The sequence below is a fragment of the Chelonia mydas genome, chromosome 5 (assembly GCF_015237465.2).
Source record: "Chelonia mydas isolate rCheMyd1 chromosome 5, rCheMyd1.pri.v2, whole genome shotgun sequence".
Classification (NCBI taxonomy): Eukaryota; Metazoa; Chordata; order Testudines; family Cheloniidae; genus Chelonia; species Chelonia mydas.
Genome location: NC_051245.2, coordinates 58,948,362 through 58,966,814, shown reverse-complemented (window position 1 = coordinate 58,966,814; position 18,453 = coordinate 58,948,362). Strand labels below are relative to the sequence as shown.

At 41.4% G+C, this 18,453-nt stretch overlaps 1 protein-coding gene across 11 annotated transcripts in view; it reads left to right on the top strand.

The window, feature by feature from the left end:
- The window catches only part of KIAA0825 (KIAA0825 ortholog), a 406,839-nt gene that overhangs the window by 171,709 nt on the left and 216,677 nt on the right, over positions 1 to 18,453 (top strand). For all 11 annotated transcript variants that reach the window (XM_037903240.2, XM_037903239.2, XM_043546230.1 and 8 more), the window contains 2 exons: positions 4,399 to 4,589; positions 8,450 to 8,632. In XM_037903240.2, the coding sequence (XP_037759168.1) occupies positions 4,399 to 4,589; positions 8,450 to 8,632 (374 nt within the window). The remainder of the gene's footprint in view (positions 1 to 4,398; positions 4,590 to 8,449; positions 8,633 to 18,453) is intronic.

The window sequence follows — 18,453 nt, the reverse complement described above, 5'->3', positions numbered from 1 at the left end:
CAATTAATAAAACATACAGTTGAATATATTGATTCTTTCCTACTTCCAGTGAACTATTCCATTGATTATAGACTACATATTGCTTAAAATCCCTTGAACGTGATTTCTGGGTCATGTAAAACATTTGTAATTTCATTATCAATAATAATTGGGATCTACAACAACCATGGTCCTGTCCTTGCTTGTTACAATTGCCATATATGAGAACTAGGCTTCTGCATATGACTCTACCGTCTCCCAGGCCTCCTGCAATGGAGCAGAATCTCCTTTGTATCTGATACTTACATTCTGGAAACTGTTAGGAAGAGCCATTGTGTTATACCTTCTCTTTCGATGGTGAGGATCTGGAGAGTCCAACTGATTAAATGTTACTTTCCGTGGCTGGTGCTATTAAAGGGTCTCTGTATCTCAGAGCAGAAGTAATAAAGAAACCGATTTTATTTTTCTTAAATATGGTCTGGATGGTTCAGGAAATTGGCAGTAGTATGGAGCCCAGTACTTCTTGGTCACTGATTGGGATCTGGTCTGCACTGGTAACAGTCTCAACTTATCACATGACTGTGACCAGTTTTTGGTGGCCTCATTCCAGCAACTAGGAAACAGTTGTCCACTTCACAAAAACTACCATCATAATTGACAAAAATTGTTAGCAGTCTCAGCAAAGACAGCAAGGACTGACTGAATAATCCTCGCTCCTCTGGTCAGGATTGAGGCACATAGGAAGGTAGTTGAAGGAAGCTTGTATTGCTTCAATCTTCAGGACAATTTATCTGGCACTATTTGTAAGTCCTCAGTTAAAATTCACAAAGAGCAGAACCACTCTCTCCCACCAAACTAAGGGACAGAGTGTATCTCTGCTTTATGGATGTATGCATCCAGGGCCGGCTCTAGGATTTTTGCCGCCCCAAGCAAAAAATTTTTTGGCCGCCCCCGCTTTTTTTTGTGCCCCCCCACCCCCAGCTCCGCCCCAACTCCACCCTTTCCCAACCCCTTCCCCAAATCCCCGGCCCCGCCTCCTCCCCTGGGCGTGCTACATTTCCCTCCCCCATTGCTTCCTGCGGCTCCCCCCCCCCCCAACAACCCCCCTGCCCTAGCTCACCTCCGCTCTGCCTGCTCCCCTGAATATGCCGCTGCTCTGCTTCTCCCCTCTCCTTCTCAGGCGAGGGAGAGGCAGCGCGTTCAGGGGAGCAGGCGGAGCGGAGGTGAGGGAGGGTGGGGGTGGAGCGCAGGAAGTAAGAGCGGGGGGATAGAGGAACCGATCCCCGCCCCAGCTCACCTCTGCTCCACCACTGCCGCCTCCCCCAAGCGTGCTGCCGCTTGGCTTCTCCTCCTTGCCTCCCGCCCAGGCGCAGCAAGCCTGGGAGGGATGGGGAGAAGCAGAACGGTGGTGACGCACTCAGGTGAGCAGGCAGAGGCAGAGCAGAGGTGAACTGGGGTGGTGGGGGCACATTTCTAGGAGTGCCATGGCCGGCACCTCCTTGTTCTGCTGGTGCCTAGAGCCAGCCCTGCATGCATCAGAAGGGGAGCGTATAAAGAAGGAACCTTCCCTCGCCTCACTGTTATGCAGACTGTGTAAGGGCCAGGCAGAACACATTGGAGATCCCAGGGGCTGTTCCCTTCCTATTCTAAGGGATGCATGTCATTCAAATTGTGGCAGGAGGAGTGGGGCTTTTGCTCTGCCGACCCCACCCACCACGTGCTGACAAGCAGAACTGGCTGGCCCCTCTTTTTCAAAATAATAAACTGCATACCACAAAAGAAAATGGGACTATATGCAGACAAAGGCATTCTCAACATGAGTAAGGTTGTCAGAATGTGGTGCACTGTGATTACATGGAGTGACATTTTCTATAGACTTATTATTATTTGTACAATGGTAACCTCCAAAGACCCCAACTAAACTTGGGAGTCCGTGGCTATTTATACTCTCTAAAATAAAGTGATATTGCTTTTCTACGCAGTGAAGGTAAAAATAGCTCAATTTACAAATGTTTTTGGATCGGGACACCTAACTGCATTCTCTTTTCACACACTCGCCTTATACCTCTCTGCTAATTCAACTGATTTTGAAAACAGTGGTGGGTTCAATCAAGAGAAAAGCAGACAGTCCCATCTTAACTGTAGGCTAAGAGCTCTATTCTATTCATATGGACATACAGCTTGTAAAAGTTCAGTAATAATTTTACAAGGTATGGATCAATATGTGCCTATGTATGTGAGATCTGAATGAAACCCTAAGTACATTTTTACCATAAAGCACTTACATTCTAAGATGTCAGGGTGTGAACCTCTTAGGGTGCAGCATCTTACTGATGGAGTACATTGAAAACCCGCTGTATCACCAGGCCAGCTCTCCACATTACATTTTAGAATCAAGCTTTTAGTGTAGCAGACATCTGCTGCAATTTTAGGAACTTATGTTTTCTAATAGTCAAAGAATAAAGAATTGTCTGTTCAAAGATAATATTGAGTGGCTTATGTAATAAAACCCAGCTGCTTGTTTCCTGATATATAATCTAAATAAAAGCTCACATCTGTTTACATTGTACAAAGTCTTCAAAAATAGCAGATGTTTACCAGTAGAATACTTTAGAAATGACAACAAACAGAAAAAAGGTCAGCAAAAGGGAATGGATCTCTTATAAATCTTTAATCAAAACACTATTACTTCCGTTTTAGAGGCACAATGTTAGAAAAGATACATTATTAAATTTAGCACTTTAAGATTCTATATAGTGAACAACAATGTTATATAATAATAGGTATAATAGTATAAACTTATGTTCAGATAAGAGTTTGTAGGCTCCCAGAGAATTAACAAGACTCTCAGGCATCCAAATACTTAATAAAACATTATAAATGCTGTACCACATAGAAAATTCATTTAGAAAGTCTTATTTCTTATTGTGAGACTGATTTTAATTTGATGCTAGAAGACCTAAAAACTTATCAAAAAGGTATTAGTTTCCATTAGGAATGGAAGCTAATTATTCTGTCCTTAATGTGCTTATTCTGTGAATGTAAGAGTTATATTTGTAGAAATAAAGAGAATATTTCATAGAAACTGGAAGGGACCTCAAGAGGTCATCTAGTTCAGTCCCCTGCACTCATGGCAGGACTAGGTATTATCTAGACATCCCTGACAGGTGTTTGTCTAACCTGCTCTTAAAAATCTCCTATGATGGAGATTCCACAACCTTCCGAGGCAATTTATTCCAGTACTTAACCACCCTGACAGTAAGGAATTTTTTCCTAATGTCCAACCTAAACCTCCCATGCTGAAATTTAAGACCATTGCTTCTTGTCCTATCCTTAGAGGTTAAGAAGAACAATTTTTCTTCCTCTTCTTTGTAACAACCTTTTATGTACTTAAAAACTGTTATCATGTCCCCTCTCAGTCTTCTCTTTTCCAGACAAAACAAACACAATTTTTTCAATCTTCCCCCATTGGTCATGTTTTCTAGACCTTTATTAATTTTTGTTGCTCTTCTCTGGACTTTCTCCAGTTTGTCCACAGCTTTCTTGAAATGTGGCACTCAGAACTGGACACAATACTCCAGTTGAGGCATAATCAGCGTGGAGTAGAGTGGAAGAGTTACTTCTTGTGTCTTGCTTACAGCCCTCCTGCTAATACATCCCAGAAGGATGTTCGCTTTTTTTGCAACAGTGTTACCCTGTTGACTCATATTTAGCTTGTGGTCCACCGTGTAGAAATATTTGCACATTTGATCACCTTCTCCTGGAAGAAATCTACAATAGTGAATCTCATAATTAGGAGACCATAAGGTATCAAAACACACAGTTATAAACAATGTATGAACAATTTGAGCTAGTACTTATCTAGGAAGCATTTACGCAAAGATCTCCACGGGTAAAGTTCTACTCTTTTATGATTTTTTTTCAGTATACTCAACCCATAATAGTTGAAGTTTATTTTATGTAAGAAAACCAGGAAATGACATAAAAAATCTGACAGTGGTTATTATGGATATCTATGGAAATAGACATACTTAAGTAATTTAAATACTTTGGTTCTTGTTTAAGAAGAGGTAGCCAATATATTAAACTAATCTGGTTAGTTTAGTGATTGCAAAATACTGTATGTAGTTTTAAAGTAAAATTAAAACAATAGGTCAGAAGTAGGCTAATTAAGGATATAGTAGGTCAAATGTTTGTGGTTTGGCTTTGTGGTAGAGTATTGGTTTAGTAACTGAAATGAAACATGTGTTTCTTTGTCAATAAAGATGTTTTACATCTTGTCAAGAATCTTTTTTGGTCATTTACTGTCTCAAACTCTTCAGCTATTTCCTCTCAGCCTGAACTAATTAGATTCACAGGAACCAAGCTGACATTTTGGAAGATGTGTTTCTATTGTTTAATGTGTTGTGGTTTTGCCAGGGGGAAAGATGCTCATTCTCTGTCCAGATGTGGCATTATTTCTGCTGTGCTCTCCAACATGATCTGTGGACTATTCTACCCCCCAAGTTAGCCCAGGAGATTCTAAAAGAAGTGCTGGAGAAATCTTTGGCTGTGCTAGCCTGCAGATATTCTCAGGCCCATCCCAGTTACAAGAGAACTCCACAGATAAGGTAATGCATTTATGATTAACAGGTGTTTTTTTGTGAATAAAATGCATGTGTTCTCAGGATATGATGTGTTGTTTTGTTGTAATTCACCTGAATTTAAAAATATGTGAATATAAAAATAAATTCATAAATGTATATAATTCCTATGAGGATTATTTTAATAAAATGCATCTGGGATATTTAAGTATATGCTAGGCTCCATGTAATGTGATCATGCAGTATATGATTGGGGTTGCATAACTCCCTCTTTTGTAAAACTGCCACATAAATGGCCAGAATGCATGAGGCTTGATGTAAAGGGGTCCAAGCAGTGGCTGAGCAGACAAAAAGAAATGCAGACAGCAGGAGTAGCTTTGGGTGAGGGTCAAGGGATTGAACCATGAATTAAAAGCCCTGCTCTTCTGGCAGCTCCGGACAGGCAAGTGCTCCAGCTGAAGACTGTCCTATGAGGTTCCTAAACTTTGCTGGAGCAAGGGCTTTGTCAAGAAGCAATAAAAGGGCAGGCAGCTCTTGCGGCAAACTTGTCCTAATACCTTATTCCTTCCTTTCCATTCTCCTGTTTGGTTACAGCAATCAGTAAAGTGAACTGCTTCTCTTGCCCTGTTCTTTACTGAAACATGTCAGGGTCCCTGGTGATCATGGTGGCCATGAGATTGAAATTAATCTCAAGAGAATCAGTCATCTGCATGGACATTGAATCCACCTGGGACAATATACTCACATAACTCCTGCTGAAGGCTGTAAATGTAGATGTGCAACAGAGATTGAGATGTAAAATTTGCTCATGATACTGAAGATTTCTAAAGTGCCTGTTATCCAAGAATTTCATAAAGTACTTTGCAAACATCAGTGAATTAAGTCTTACAACATCCATGTGAGTTAGAGAAGTATTGTAAACCCACATTACAGATGGGGAGACTGAGGCACAGAGGAGCGAAGTGACTTGTTCAAGGTTTCACAGTCTATGTAAGAGCTGGGAATAAACCACAGATTTCCCAGCTCTTGTTTATGCTTTAATCCTGTACTAAATTCTCCTGTAAAGTGTGATAAGGTCACTTTATATCCTTAAATATAATTAGCATATACTCCTAGACAGTATTTCTGCATGCTCAAGTGTTAGTATATAGGCCTATTTGTTAGCTTGAGATAGAATTTTGGGTTTGCTTTTTGATACTCTTATATCCTTTTTAATATGTGTGAACAAAGACACTGTGTGTTGCTTCTGCCCAGCCAGATGGGTTTTGTTAGTATAATGAGAAAAGATAAGGGATAGAGTTAAATGTGTTACTGAGTATTATGGGAGTTTAATATATAAGCATATACTGGAAGGCTGCCTGGCTCCTCTCTCAAGCCAAGGTCAAGCAACCATTTAGGAGGGGCAATGGGATTGTGGGAGTGGGGGGCATAAGAAACACGAAAGGCCAAAGAAAGGCCTGGCCTTGGCCAGAACACAACCTCGTTCCTTACCCCTTCCATGGGATACAAAAGAGGTGGCATCCAGACCCCAGACTCATGACCCTCCAAAATGGAACATGACCATATATTGTAAAGCGTCGGATCAGGGGCGTTCACTACAGGTATATTTGGGCCTGGTAAGAAGGAAGAGGTGGGAATAGGAAACGGGGACACAGGTAAAGACTCTGCGGCATCAGAGCTATGGATATACTTGCTTGAAATATACTTGCTTGAAACTAACCCCAATAAACATTGCATTGCCTGCACTTCTGACTTTCGGTCTTCTGCTTTCTGTCTGCATGACAAGAACTGTGGGTGGCGTAGGGGGAGGAAGGGCAAAAAAGAAGCCCCTAATATCAGGTACTGCATCTTGTGGGATTAGCCAACACAGAATATGATAGTTACTGTATCTCCTGACATGAAAACACTTTTCCTGGTAATTTTCTTGCAAAATTTCCTATAATTTGCAGGATATAAAAGTCCTGCTACAGTGCCTGATGCATCTGGTATTTTTCAGCTTTGCATGAAGCTGATCTAAGTTACTGGACAAGAAGAAACTTTTTGTTTACTTTAATAAACAGGGCACTCCATTTATAAACTTCTATTCCATTCATTAAAATGGTAGTTCTTGGCTTTGTCTCTAAGTGAATTATCCAGTCATACAATAAAAACATATTTTTCTTTGAATATAGTTAGTTACCTGCTGGAGGATTCTCTGCACCTTGAAGTCTTTAAACCATGATTTGAGGACTTCAGTAGCTCAGACGTAGGTCAGGAGCTTGTTACAGGAGTGGGTGGGTGAGATTCTGTGGCCTGCGTTGTGCAGGAGGTCAGACTAGACGATCATAATGGTCCCTTCTGACCTTAAAGTTTATGATTCTATATATTCATACTATGACGTATTGCATAAGTGTGCTTTATAAGGCTGTATTTTAACTGGGAACTTCTAGCGGCATTATAAACCCATGAGACTAAGATAGAGAGCTTTTTGTGCACTTTGGGTCAGATTTTCAAAGGTATTTAGATGCCTAAAGATTCAGATAGGAACTTAGTAGGACTGGGAGTTAGGCTTTTTGGAAATTCCACTAGGTGCCTTTCTGCATCCCTAGGTGCTTTAATATCTTTGAAAATCTTGCGCTTTGTGTTATGCATTTGTTTGACTATATTCTTACTTCAGCATATCTATTATTTTATATTGAATTTTATTTTTTTTTAATTAGGTCAAGGTTCTGTGGCCTTGTGCCAGGCATTGTCTAGCTGGTTACTAGTTGAAAACTGTTCTCTGTCATATCACCTTGCCTCAGTCAGTTGGGCACCTATAAAGGTTCACAGACTGAAAATCAGTTCACCATCTGCTAATCAGTCTTTCCAGTTGGACTTGAATGCAGTGCGTGCACTGCAATTCCATCCTGTAATATTATTTAAACTAATTGCTATTCTCCAGTAAAATTTAAACCCAACGTTTTTCCCTTTTACAATTCACACAAGCAGGAGGGAAGAGCCATGATTTGACAGTCTCCTGCTGGCTAGTGTGTGTGAGACTGTATGCTGTTCTATTACCACCAGTTCTGTGGCCGAGCTGCATTTTCTCTGCCTGCTGGAGTCAGAGTTAGTACAGTGCCCACCCATATGAGAAAGGAAATTAGGGCTGTGAAACTACTGAGTCCCACACCTTTCCTCCTATTCCTTGTAGGTTGGTGGGGAAGGTACACAAGGTTCTGCTTCTTTGAATTCCCTACAAGGAAGGCCTTGCTTCCCACACTTGTCTACCTCCTTCCTTTGCTACAGGTCTCCTGTAGCAGCATTGTCTTACTTGTGACAGAAGTTGTTTTGCAGTTATTATATAGCATCTGGTGGCAGAGGTTGGTCATATCAGACCTGCAGAATATCTGCTTCCTGTACAACGTAAAGAAATTGGTAATAGGGTGTTTATACTGGGGAGAGAGGATGGGGCAGTGGCAGAAAGAGACTGGAAAGTGACAGTGAGGAGTTTAGGGGGCTAGAAAGTGACAAGGGAGGAGTAGCAGGTAACTGGTGACTCTGGCAGTGAGAAGGGGGTTCTGGGGTAGGGAGCAGAGGGCTGGATGTTAATAGGGAAGATGCTGGGAGGTAGCAGGAGCAAGGATTGAAGAGCCAGAGATATGGCTCTATCTTCACATGCTGTGTCAACTATTGTTTATTAAGAGAACTGAATAAAATGTTTTTTTCTGACCAGAAATTGATTGATTATGTATTAGTCTGTAGTGTGTATTACTTACAGAGAGCTTGTAGGTCATTTAACAATTCCAGCCATTTCAAATAAGGAGTTTGTATTTTCTGTATTGTAGGAAAGTGCATTGATAACTCAGATGAGATTTCACCATCAGACTACTTCCATGGCTGACATTTTCACCCTTTCTTCCCAACAGAATTGATATCACAGCGATTTTAATATCTACTGAAAATATGCTGTGGTCAGCTTGCTGCTCAATGCAGGAACTTTTGAATCCACATAAAGACAAAGATGCCAAGATCTATAAAATACACAACCACTGCAACAATCTGTTCTCTGCACTTGCCATTTTAACCGCCCCTTTGAAGAATCTGTATGAGTAAGTATGAGGGCAATGTTTTAATACAAGGTAAAATTAACCATATCACTTATTTAACTTGCAAGTAGAAGGGTAGATGGTCAATGAGACAATTTTTTGGTTAAAATGTAAATGGAACCCAAACTCTGGACACAGTTTATAGCCCCTGCAAGTGGTGATCGAAGGGGGGAGGGCAGTTGGCTTACAGGGAAGTAGAGTGAACCAAGGGGGCAGGTTTTCATCAAGAAGAAACAAACAGACCTGTCACACCGTAGCCTTTTCAGCCATGAAACTGGTTTTCAAAGCTTCTCTGGTGTGCAGCACGCCCTGCTGTGCTCTTCTAACAGCCCTGGTGTCTGGTTGTGCGTAATCAGTGGCCAGGCAATTTGCCTCAACCTCCCACCTTGCCATAAACGTCTTCCCCCTTACTCTCACAGATATTGTGGAGCACACAGCCAGCAGTGATAACAATGGGAATATTGGTTTCGCTGAGGTCTAACGGAGTCAGTAAACTGCGCCAGAGCACTTTTAAATGTCCAAATGCACATTCTACCACCATTCTGCACTTGCTCAGCCTCTAGTTGAACAGCTCTTGACTACTGTCCAGGGTGCCTGTGTACGGCTTCATGAGCCATAGCATTAAGGGGTAGGCTGGATCCCCAAGGATAACTATAGGCATTTCAACATCCCCAACGGTTATTTTCTGGTCTGGGAAGTAAGTCCCTTCCTGCAGCTGTTCAAACAGACCAGAGTTCCTGAAGATGCAAGCGTCATGTACCTTTTCCGGCCATCCCAAGTTGATGTCGGTGAAACGTCCCTTGTGATCCACCAGTTCTTGCAGCACCATTGAAAAGTACCCCTTGCGGTTTACATACTGGCTGCCAAGGTGGTCCGGTTCCAACATAGGGATATGCGTTCCGTCTATCGCCCCACCACAGTTAGGGAATCCCATTGCAGCAAAGCGATCCACTCTGACCTGCACATTTCCCAGAGTCACTACCCTTGATAGCAGCAGCTCAGTGTTTGCGTTGGCTACTTGGATCAGAGCAGCCCCCACAATGGATTTGCCCACTCCAAATTGATTCCCGACTGACTGGTAGCTGTCTGGCATTGCAAGCTTCCAGAGGCTATCACCACTCACTTGTGAACTGTGAGGGCTGCTCTCATCTTGGTTTTCTTATGCTTCAGGGCAGGGGAAAGCAAGTCACAAAGTTCCATGAAAGTGCCCTTATGCATGCGAAAGTTTCGCAGCCACTGGGAATCATCCCAGACCTGCAACTCTGTGCGGTCCCACCAGTCTGTGCTTGTTTCCCGGCCCCAGAATCGGTGTTCCATGGCATGAGCCTGCCCCATTGCTACCAGAATGTCCAAATTGCCGGGGCCCATATTTTGAGAGAAGTCTGTGTCCGTGTCCTCATCACTCTCATCACCATGCTGCCGTTGCCTCCTCGCCTGCTCTTGCAGGTTCTGGTTCTGCACATACTTCAGGACAATGCGTGAGCAGTTTACAATGATCATAACTGCCACGGTGATCTGAGCAGGCTGTGCAGGAGTGCAGAGTTACAGCGGAAGCGGTGGCTGACGATGGATGCCACGAGAATAGATATTTATAGAGAATGACAAGAGGACTGCGAGGTGGATTCATGAGAGCAGGCGAGCAGAGTTGCAGCGGAAGCAGTGGAGGACGACGATTAGCGTCGCGCACATTTCCCCAGGAAGAACACACGTACCCGGGAGCCCATGACAGACAACATGGAGAAATTCGCTATTGAGACATTAGCAGCAGAGCAGAGTTGCAGCAGAAGCGGTGGATGGCAAAGGTTAGCAGTCCTACTGCACCGTCTGCTGAAAGCAGTATGTTGTCCACACGGAAAAAAGGTGCAAAATGATTGTCTGCCATTGTTTTCACGGAGGGAGGGGTGACTGACGACATGTACCCAAAACCACCCGCAACAATGTTTTTGCCCCATTGTGCGTTGGGAGCTTAACCCAGAATTCCAATGGGTGGCGGAGACCGCGGGAACTGTGGGATAGCTGTCCGTAAGTCCACAGTCCATAAGCTCCATAAGTCGATGCTAGCCACGGTAGTGAGGACGCACTCCGCCAACTTAATGTGCTTAGTGTGGACATACGCAATCGACTGTATAAAATCGATTTCTAAAAATTGACTTACTATAGTATCGACCTAATTTCGTAGTGTAGACATACTCTAAGTGTTGTGTCCTCAAAAGCAGAATGTAGTCTGTCCCTTTTAGCTGCTGTATGCCGTTGTGCTAATCCCTATTGTTTACAGATCTCCCTTGCATCCTGAGTTACAAAGAGTGACTTACTAATCTGAAAGATCAGAGAAGTCTAACAGAAGGGAGCAATAAAGAGGGAATGGGAAGGACTAGCTTGTATTTCGAATTTTACATACTGTGTTTCAAAATCACAAAGAAGTCCAATGTTTTAGGCATGTAATAAATCTCAGTGTAGTAAACTGATTTGCTTTAGATAAAAAACTCTCCATGTTTAGAGATAAAGGTGTCACAGATCCTTCCTGGCCAGTCACAAGGACTACTGTGTGGGATATCCCCAGGGTATTTCAAGCCCTTTGAGACTGAATGAAGTTCAGCCAGTTCCCCAATCTTGGGGTCTCTAGGCATGCTATCAGGGTGCAGACCTTCTATCTGGCACCCCTGCACTCTGCGTGCAGGAACCTTAGCCACCAGACACTTAGCCCCTCTGATTGCAGTGTTGATCCTTCAGACTCCCCACTCCCAGAACTCCTCCCAAAGGTGTGAAGCTTCTGGTTTACAATTTAACTCTGTCAGGGTCATGTAGTAGTTGTGAAACAGTCCATACACACACACTTTGTACAATATAACAATGTTATGCTCTTAACAAATAAAGCATAAGAGAATACAGATTATATAAAACATCCTAAACACAGCGTCCCTCACTTTCTAGCTCACTCTTCCCCTGTGAGTCCTTGGGGGACCATCTGGGTCCAGGAAGGCAGGCAAGATATACATCCCCTCCTCATGAAGGCTGTTGCATGCTAGTTAGTCTGTCTCCATCGTGGGGCCCTTATCTAGCATCTGGGACCTTGTTTTTTCCTGCCCCACACTTCCTGTCCCTGTCTTAATCTCATGCAAAATGGCTCCACCCTTATCCATTCCCCCCCCCCATGTGAGTCCATTTATAGACTCCTGCTAGGGTCACCTGCTTCTTTTGTTCTGCCTTTTTGGTGATTTTCCATTACTTCCAAACCCCACCCTCCCTTCAGACAAAAGGAGGAAGTGTCTTCTCTCAGGTAGAGCATACCTATTGTCCTAAGGTGTTTTACTTTGAATACACAATCGTTGAGTGCCAATCACTCACCATTGTCTCTCCCAGGTCATGACACAACCCTGCTAATTTGTGATGGATCCACATATTTATACATTTTCAATGACACAATCATTTCATGATACAATTTCATAAAATCATCCAAAATTCAGAAGTAGTACAGACAGAACTCTCACTTCATCACAGATGGGTCATCTAATATGAAAATAAGGCCCTTTGCAAATCACAAAGCTCACAGATTTCATGTGTTGGCCATGTTGAAAATATCAAATTTCATTGGTTGTCACAGATTTATAGAAAAATGTTAAAACTGAAATTATATATGTAGCAAATGATCATAAACAATTATATTTTTGTGAAGGCTAAAGATGGTGATTTGCTGAACCATGCATTCTTAGATCTTTATCCGTAAAACTAGATGAGATCTCAGATCTGGATAGTTTTCTATATTATGTTGCACTACAGCTAGTGTACTCTCAATAAACCTAACCCACTAATTACAGTCAAGATTACATAAAAAGTAAACATGCTGAGTTTGTTTATTAAATTCCCTGAGTGTGTTTGTCAATGAAGTGTACATATTTTACAAGATGAAAAAAAAAGTTTTCCCATTAACAAAATTAGAGATTATGCATAATTTGAAATAAAAGAATATTGATCTCACATCAATTTTCCTTATTGTCATGGCTGTATAATGAAAATGTCCATATGTTAGGTAGTTTCTAATTCATTCTCCAAAAAACTTGGGTAAAATTAATTGTAAGTGAAGCAATAGATAGAAAAAACAGACATGACTAATTTTTGCAAACCTAAATTGATTTTTGCGACTACATCATCGAACTCTCATAAGAGCAGGACACACAGTGGATCTTAGAAATGACTACTTCTGTGTTTCTATCAGAAAATCTCTGAGAAAATGCCTCTGCATTGCTCTTTTGGGAAATGTCTGTTGTGGCATGAAATATGGTCTGCGGTAGTTTGCAAAATGCTTATCACTTGTAACCTATTTGCTAAGGAAGGAAACATTTCAATTGGTCTAATACTTGTCCAAGGTTTTTGTGCAAAGAAGATGAAAACAAAGTACATATCCAACATCCAATGTGCTCTAAAATATTAATTGCTAAGACCAGACATATTAATTCCACCCTCTGACAATATATAAACCTTTTGAATTCTTAGTTCCAGCTGTGGTTCCCTACTTCTAAATCCTCCATCTTGTCCCACAGGCAACTAGAACATCAGCTTGTTGCAGACATAGTTTACAGCCTTCAGAAATCAATGTTAATATTGATTTTAAAAGGGCAATTAATAAAGTTTTTCATTTTAAATTAATTGGAATCCAGTAACAAAGAAATACACAATAAATCTGTAAAGTATTGGTGTTGAATTGTTGGGAAATTGAGGGAGAATGATTATCCCATACACTAACCTGGTTCCCATTCCACCAAATGAAAAGTAATCACTTTTATATGACACTATAAATGAAAATCTACCTATAGACATCAGATAACAAAAATATACTGGGAATTCAAAAAGGAAGCTCTTTTTGCAGATGACCTGATGATTTATCTGAGCAATCCTCAGAAAACCACACATTTCTCATGCGAGCTACAGAAAAAATAAAGGCAGTGTTTAGATCCCCAAAACAATGTGTGTGGATCAGTGCCCCCACAGCTGTTATTTAAAAAACAAAAACAAAAAAACAAAACAAAAAAAAACAAACAAAAAACCAGAAAACTAAAAAATAGATTTCTAGTTAGAGTGGACACCACCTGATTTTAAATACGTTTACTTTTAGTCCATACTAAGTTTTATTTTCGAATGAAATATACCACACCACTACAGAAAATATGAACACATTTAGTCAAATGGTATTGTCTCCTTTTTAAACTTTGAGATCATATCCATCACATTACAATGGTTATTTTCTACAACTATTAATCCATTTGAAATATTACCCATTTTTAGTCTCTTACAAAAAATCCTAAAAAAACCCAACACAAATCACTCCTGTCAAAAACATCACAAAAGTTTGTTCAGTTTTCTTAAACAAACTTGAGAGAGAGGAGGTGTAGCTCTCCTTTACTGAAGGTGGTACATTTAAGGACAATACAAGAATGGCTTTCTTTTTTTTCTACGACTTTCACAATTACCAAGGCCCCAATTTGTAACATAAAATTATTATTTAATTAAGCATCCTATTCTCTTGTACTAAGCAAGACTATAGGCTGTTGCCAGACTTACTCTAAGCCTGATACCTCTCTCACCTTTCCACACACGGAAGGTTAGTCTAATCAGGGTATTATTGAAGGCAGAACATTGTCTTTGAGCCAGTTGTCCAATAGTTGGGTGGATGAATTCCAAGCTGTCACTGGAAATAGCATCCTAAGAAATGTCATTTTCAGGAATTAAAGCTACTTAAGGTTGTGTCTTAGGTTGGTCAAGTATAACAAAAATACATGGTTGAGAAAGAAAATAATCCTGTATATATCTTCCGAAGAGTGAGTTTAGGGCAGATTCTCTCCTGTACTAGAGCTCTCTGATTGTTGGGTCCAGACCCAACTCCAACACCACTTAAAACTGTGGCAGGCAGATCTAACCTCTGGTTTAAGGTCTTTAATAGATCCTACACAAGTGGAGGATAGGTGGAACAGAGAAGAACTCTGCTATGGCCATTATGTACTTCTGGCACACTCCCTATGCCAGGAGAGATGGGGTGGCAGGCACAGGTCCCAGACCCAGTACATTTATGCCAACATCGAGTTTCCCCATTCCAGAGGAAGTCTCTGCTGGCGATTTGACAAACCTCTCAAAAGAAAAATTGGCACTGAATTATTAAAGCATTACTTACTAGATTCTCTTTTTATCTCTAACTGGCCACTACAGAAAAAATTTTAATGTTCACACAAAAAAAATTTAATGTCAGAATTTAACATGATCCTTTGGAAGTTTATTAGATGAAAATATTAAGTGTCTCCAGAAGCATGGAACAAAGATTTGGATATAGTGATTCAAGATCACCTGACAAAGGCTAAGTATACATTACATAAATCCTTGCTTGGTTATATCCACCATATAACCAAGTCTAATGCTTTATTGCTCACAGATTATATTTCACTTTTACAATCACTGGTAAGATTGTCAAAGATGCCAACAAAACTGCTGTACATGTCTTATTGTACCTAGGGCCATATTATATCCTTATGTATGGGAGTACCCTGTTTTTAATAATTTATTTGCTCAGATTCACAAATTATGTTGGAATATGACTGGAAAAGCTATACCTTTTATCACATCATTATATGTAGTCGACATAAACATCAGTATGACTGGTGATAGGGACAATGTGGACATGTACTTTTTTACTGATTGCAAAGAAGATAACATAGAGTTCCTGAATATCAGATGTAACCCAAGCTTGGAAATTTGGTGACTACTTAACTAATTATTAAATGTTAATAAATATTGCATATTGTCTACATTAAGGCAGTAGTACAATAAATTCTGTGAGACATTATTCATGCATTCAGTACAAAGTATAGAGACTAAAAGCATTATAAGCAGAGCTGATAGCACCACCTATTATTAAAGTTGCTCAACACTTCCCAGGATAAGATCTTCTATTCTGTTGCTTGTAACTTTGCAGAGCTTTAGCTGTTTGTGCTGAAATTTTGTATGCCAGATGTCTGTCTCGGCTTGAATTGTTCTGGGAAATATAAGCCAAAATGATTCAGCCATTTCCGAGAACAAGGCTAAGGGAATATACATTCTTTTGCTCATATTAAAGAAGTCTTCAAACCATTTCTTTGAATGCTCTAGCACCTATATGCTTTGGAGGAAGGACTTGAAATTTGGCAGAGAGTGTTGTTTTTTTGGGGGGGCGGGGATATGTCCTTTGCCTTTTCTGTGAAAATCTGCTCAAATATATATGCCCAAGTTATGCTTTTGAAAATCATAGTTTGCACATATTCAATAGAGATTTCTTTGATTTTTAACAGCTGAAGTCTCCAAAGATTCCATCTTCACTGAGCATGTTCCACACCCTAACACTCTTACACATGACCAGATTACATATGCACCATTCCTACAGAACACAAGCCTCCAGCACAAGGATACCAGGGCTCAGAGGGTGTCTCTACATAGCAAAGAAAAACCTTCCCTCAGGATCCTAGAGCCCAGGCTCCAGCCTACTCTCAGAAGTCTATACTGCAATGATACAGACCTATAGCCCATGCCCCACGAGCCTGAGTCAGCTAGAACAGGTCAGCTGCGGGTGTCTATTTGCTGTGTAGACATTCCCAGAGGGACTTTCCCTGTAATTGCTGTGCCTAGATGCTCCAAGACAGAGTGGGGTGGGGCTGGTCTGAGCACCAGAACTAAGAACAGGGAACCGGTCTTTCCTGTGCTCTCAATGGTCCCCTTGTTGGCACCCAGGCAGCGTGGAGGAGGAAGGAGTCTGATTTGAATGCAGAGGGCACAAATGCCAGACCAGGGAGATGGAAAGGAGTAGACTGGAACATGGAGTCTGGTGAGAATGGAGTTGGGGGAGTAAATGTAAGTGGGAACTGTAGAGGGAAGACTGGGAGCTGGGGGACACTAGGATTGGCTGGGCAAGGAGACTGGGAGATGGAGAGATGCCTTCTGGAACTGGTTGAGCTCGGACACTGAGACTGGGAACCATGAGTATAGGAGATGGGGGATGGGAATCAGTGAGGTAAATCGAGGGGGATTGGGATCCGGTTGGCTGGGGGATAGAATGCTGAAATCAGATAATTGGAGAGGAAGAGACTGGCAGGGCTGGATTTCCAATTAGGCACAGTAAGTATGTGCATACGGGCGCCGGCATTCTAGGAGCACCTAAAGTTAAAAATGGGTTAAAAGTTTCATTTTTTATGGAAAACAAGAAGGTCAGCTTGGCGGGGGAGGGCACTGAAGATGCCTAGGGGTACCTAAGGTGTAAATCCAGCCTTGGAGACTGGGACTGTCTGGAGAAGGAGACTGGGACTAGGAACTAAAGGGAGGAGAATGGGGACATGTGGGGAGGAGAGAGAGATCTGACAAGGAACTTGTGGGGACTGGCTATGGAACTGGGGAAGAGACTGATACTGCATCAGAAACCTGAAGAGGGAGACTGGGAGCCAGTTCGAGTGGCGGGGGAGGAGAGAGGCAGATAGGCAAAGGAACTGGTAGGAAGATCTGTGACTGGCTGAGAAAGGAGACTGGGGCTGAATTTGGGGAGAGGGAGAAAATGGAGGTTCGGGGAAAACTGGGACTTGGAAAAGAGCCCAGTGGAGGACACTAGGATTGACTGGTCAAGGAAACTGGGATTAGGATGAGATGCCTGAGGGGGTGGAGACTGGGACTAAAAGCTTGTAACAGGAACAGGTTGGATGGGGGACAGGGCAGAAGAGGTCAGGCTTTAGGAAAACTGGGAGAAGAATCTTTGCCCACTGGAATACACTCCCCTCTAGAGTCTGGAATGGAACTCAGGATTCCTGAATTTCACCATTCCTCTACTGTCAGCAAATATCTGTGAAATCTGCTTGCAAATAGTGTGTCTCATTGACTTCTGTTGCAGGTCCAACTATAGAGGATGGCTTTTGTTGCTGTCAAATACTCCATTAGTTCAAGTAGCAGAGGTCTGTGCAGTGATTCTAAAGGTTCCAACCCTGCTGATGAGCCCTCTGAGTGTCAATATGATGCCAAATGATGGAATTTGTGTATTCAGTCTGTTTTTAAAAAAAACATAGTAAATACCATAAATACAGACTGGATTTCTGGAGACATATTGGCAATTGTTTTTAAAAAGTACAAAATCTGTCAAATGGTAGACAATCAAATTAATCGAAAATAATCCAGATAGGGAGTTATGGGTCTCAAACCATGCACCACAGAATTTTGTCCTTTATGGGTAAACCTTTCAGTCTTCAAAAGTTGTTTCGGATATTCAGCACGTCTCAGGAGGCTCTCGACAATTTAGAGGATTGAACCCAAAGACAGTTTGTATCCTCAACATAGTTTAAAGAACTTTACCATTCTACAGATTACCTCTACCTTTATCATTCTACAGATTACCATAAAATGCAAAATTTATAAATTATATTTCCCTAGTAGAGTAGGAATTTCATTTAAAAGAACTCTATCAACCTCTTTTCCAGTTCATTAGCTGCAGTTCAAAATGATCTGGTTAAACAACAATTCAGTCAATCTAGCATCAGAGGGAGGAACATTTTTCTTCTCTTTCTTCTGAACCTCCAACGATTGCAACACTAAAACCGCTTCCAGACACATGGGATAATTCTTCATGGATTATCCTCTTAAAATGTAAACAAACCCAAATACAATGCAACCTGCCTGCCTCTAAACTTGATTCCAGTGTGTCCACTATGTTACAAAGTGACCAAGTCCCATCACAGCAATTTAACATGAACAGTTTGACAAAATGATGTATCTTACATCCCATACCAAAGTGATAGTAATAACCATTTGTATTTCCTGGGAGAGCTGAGATG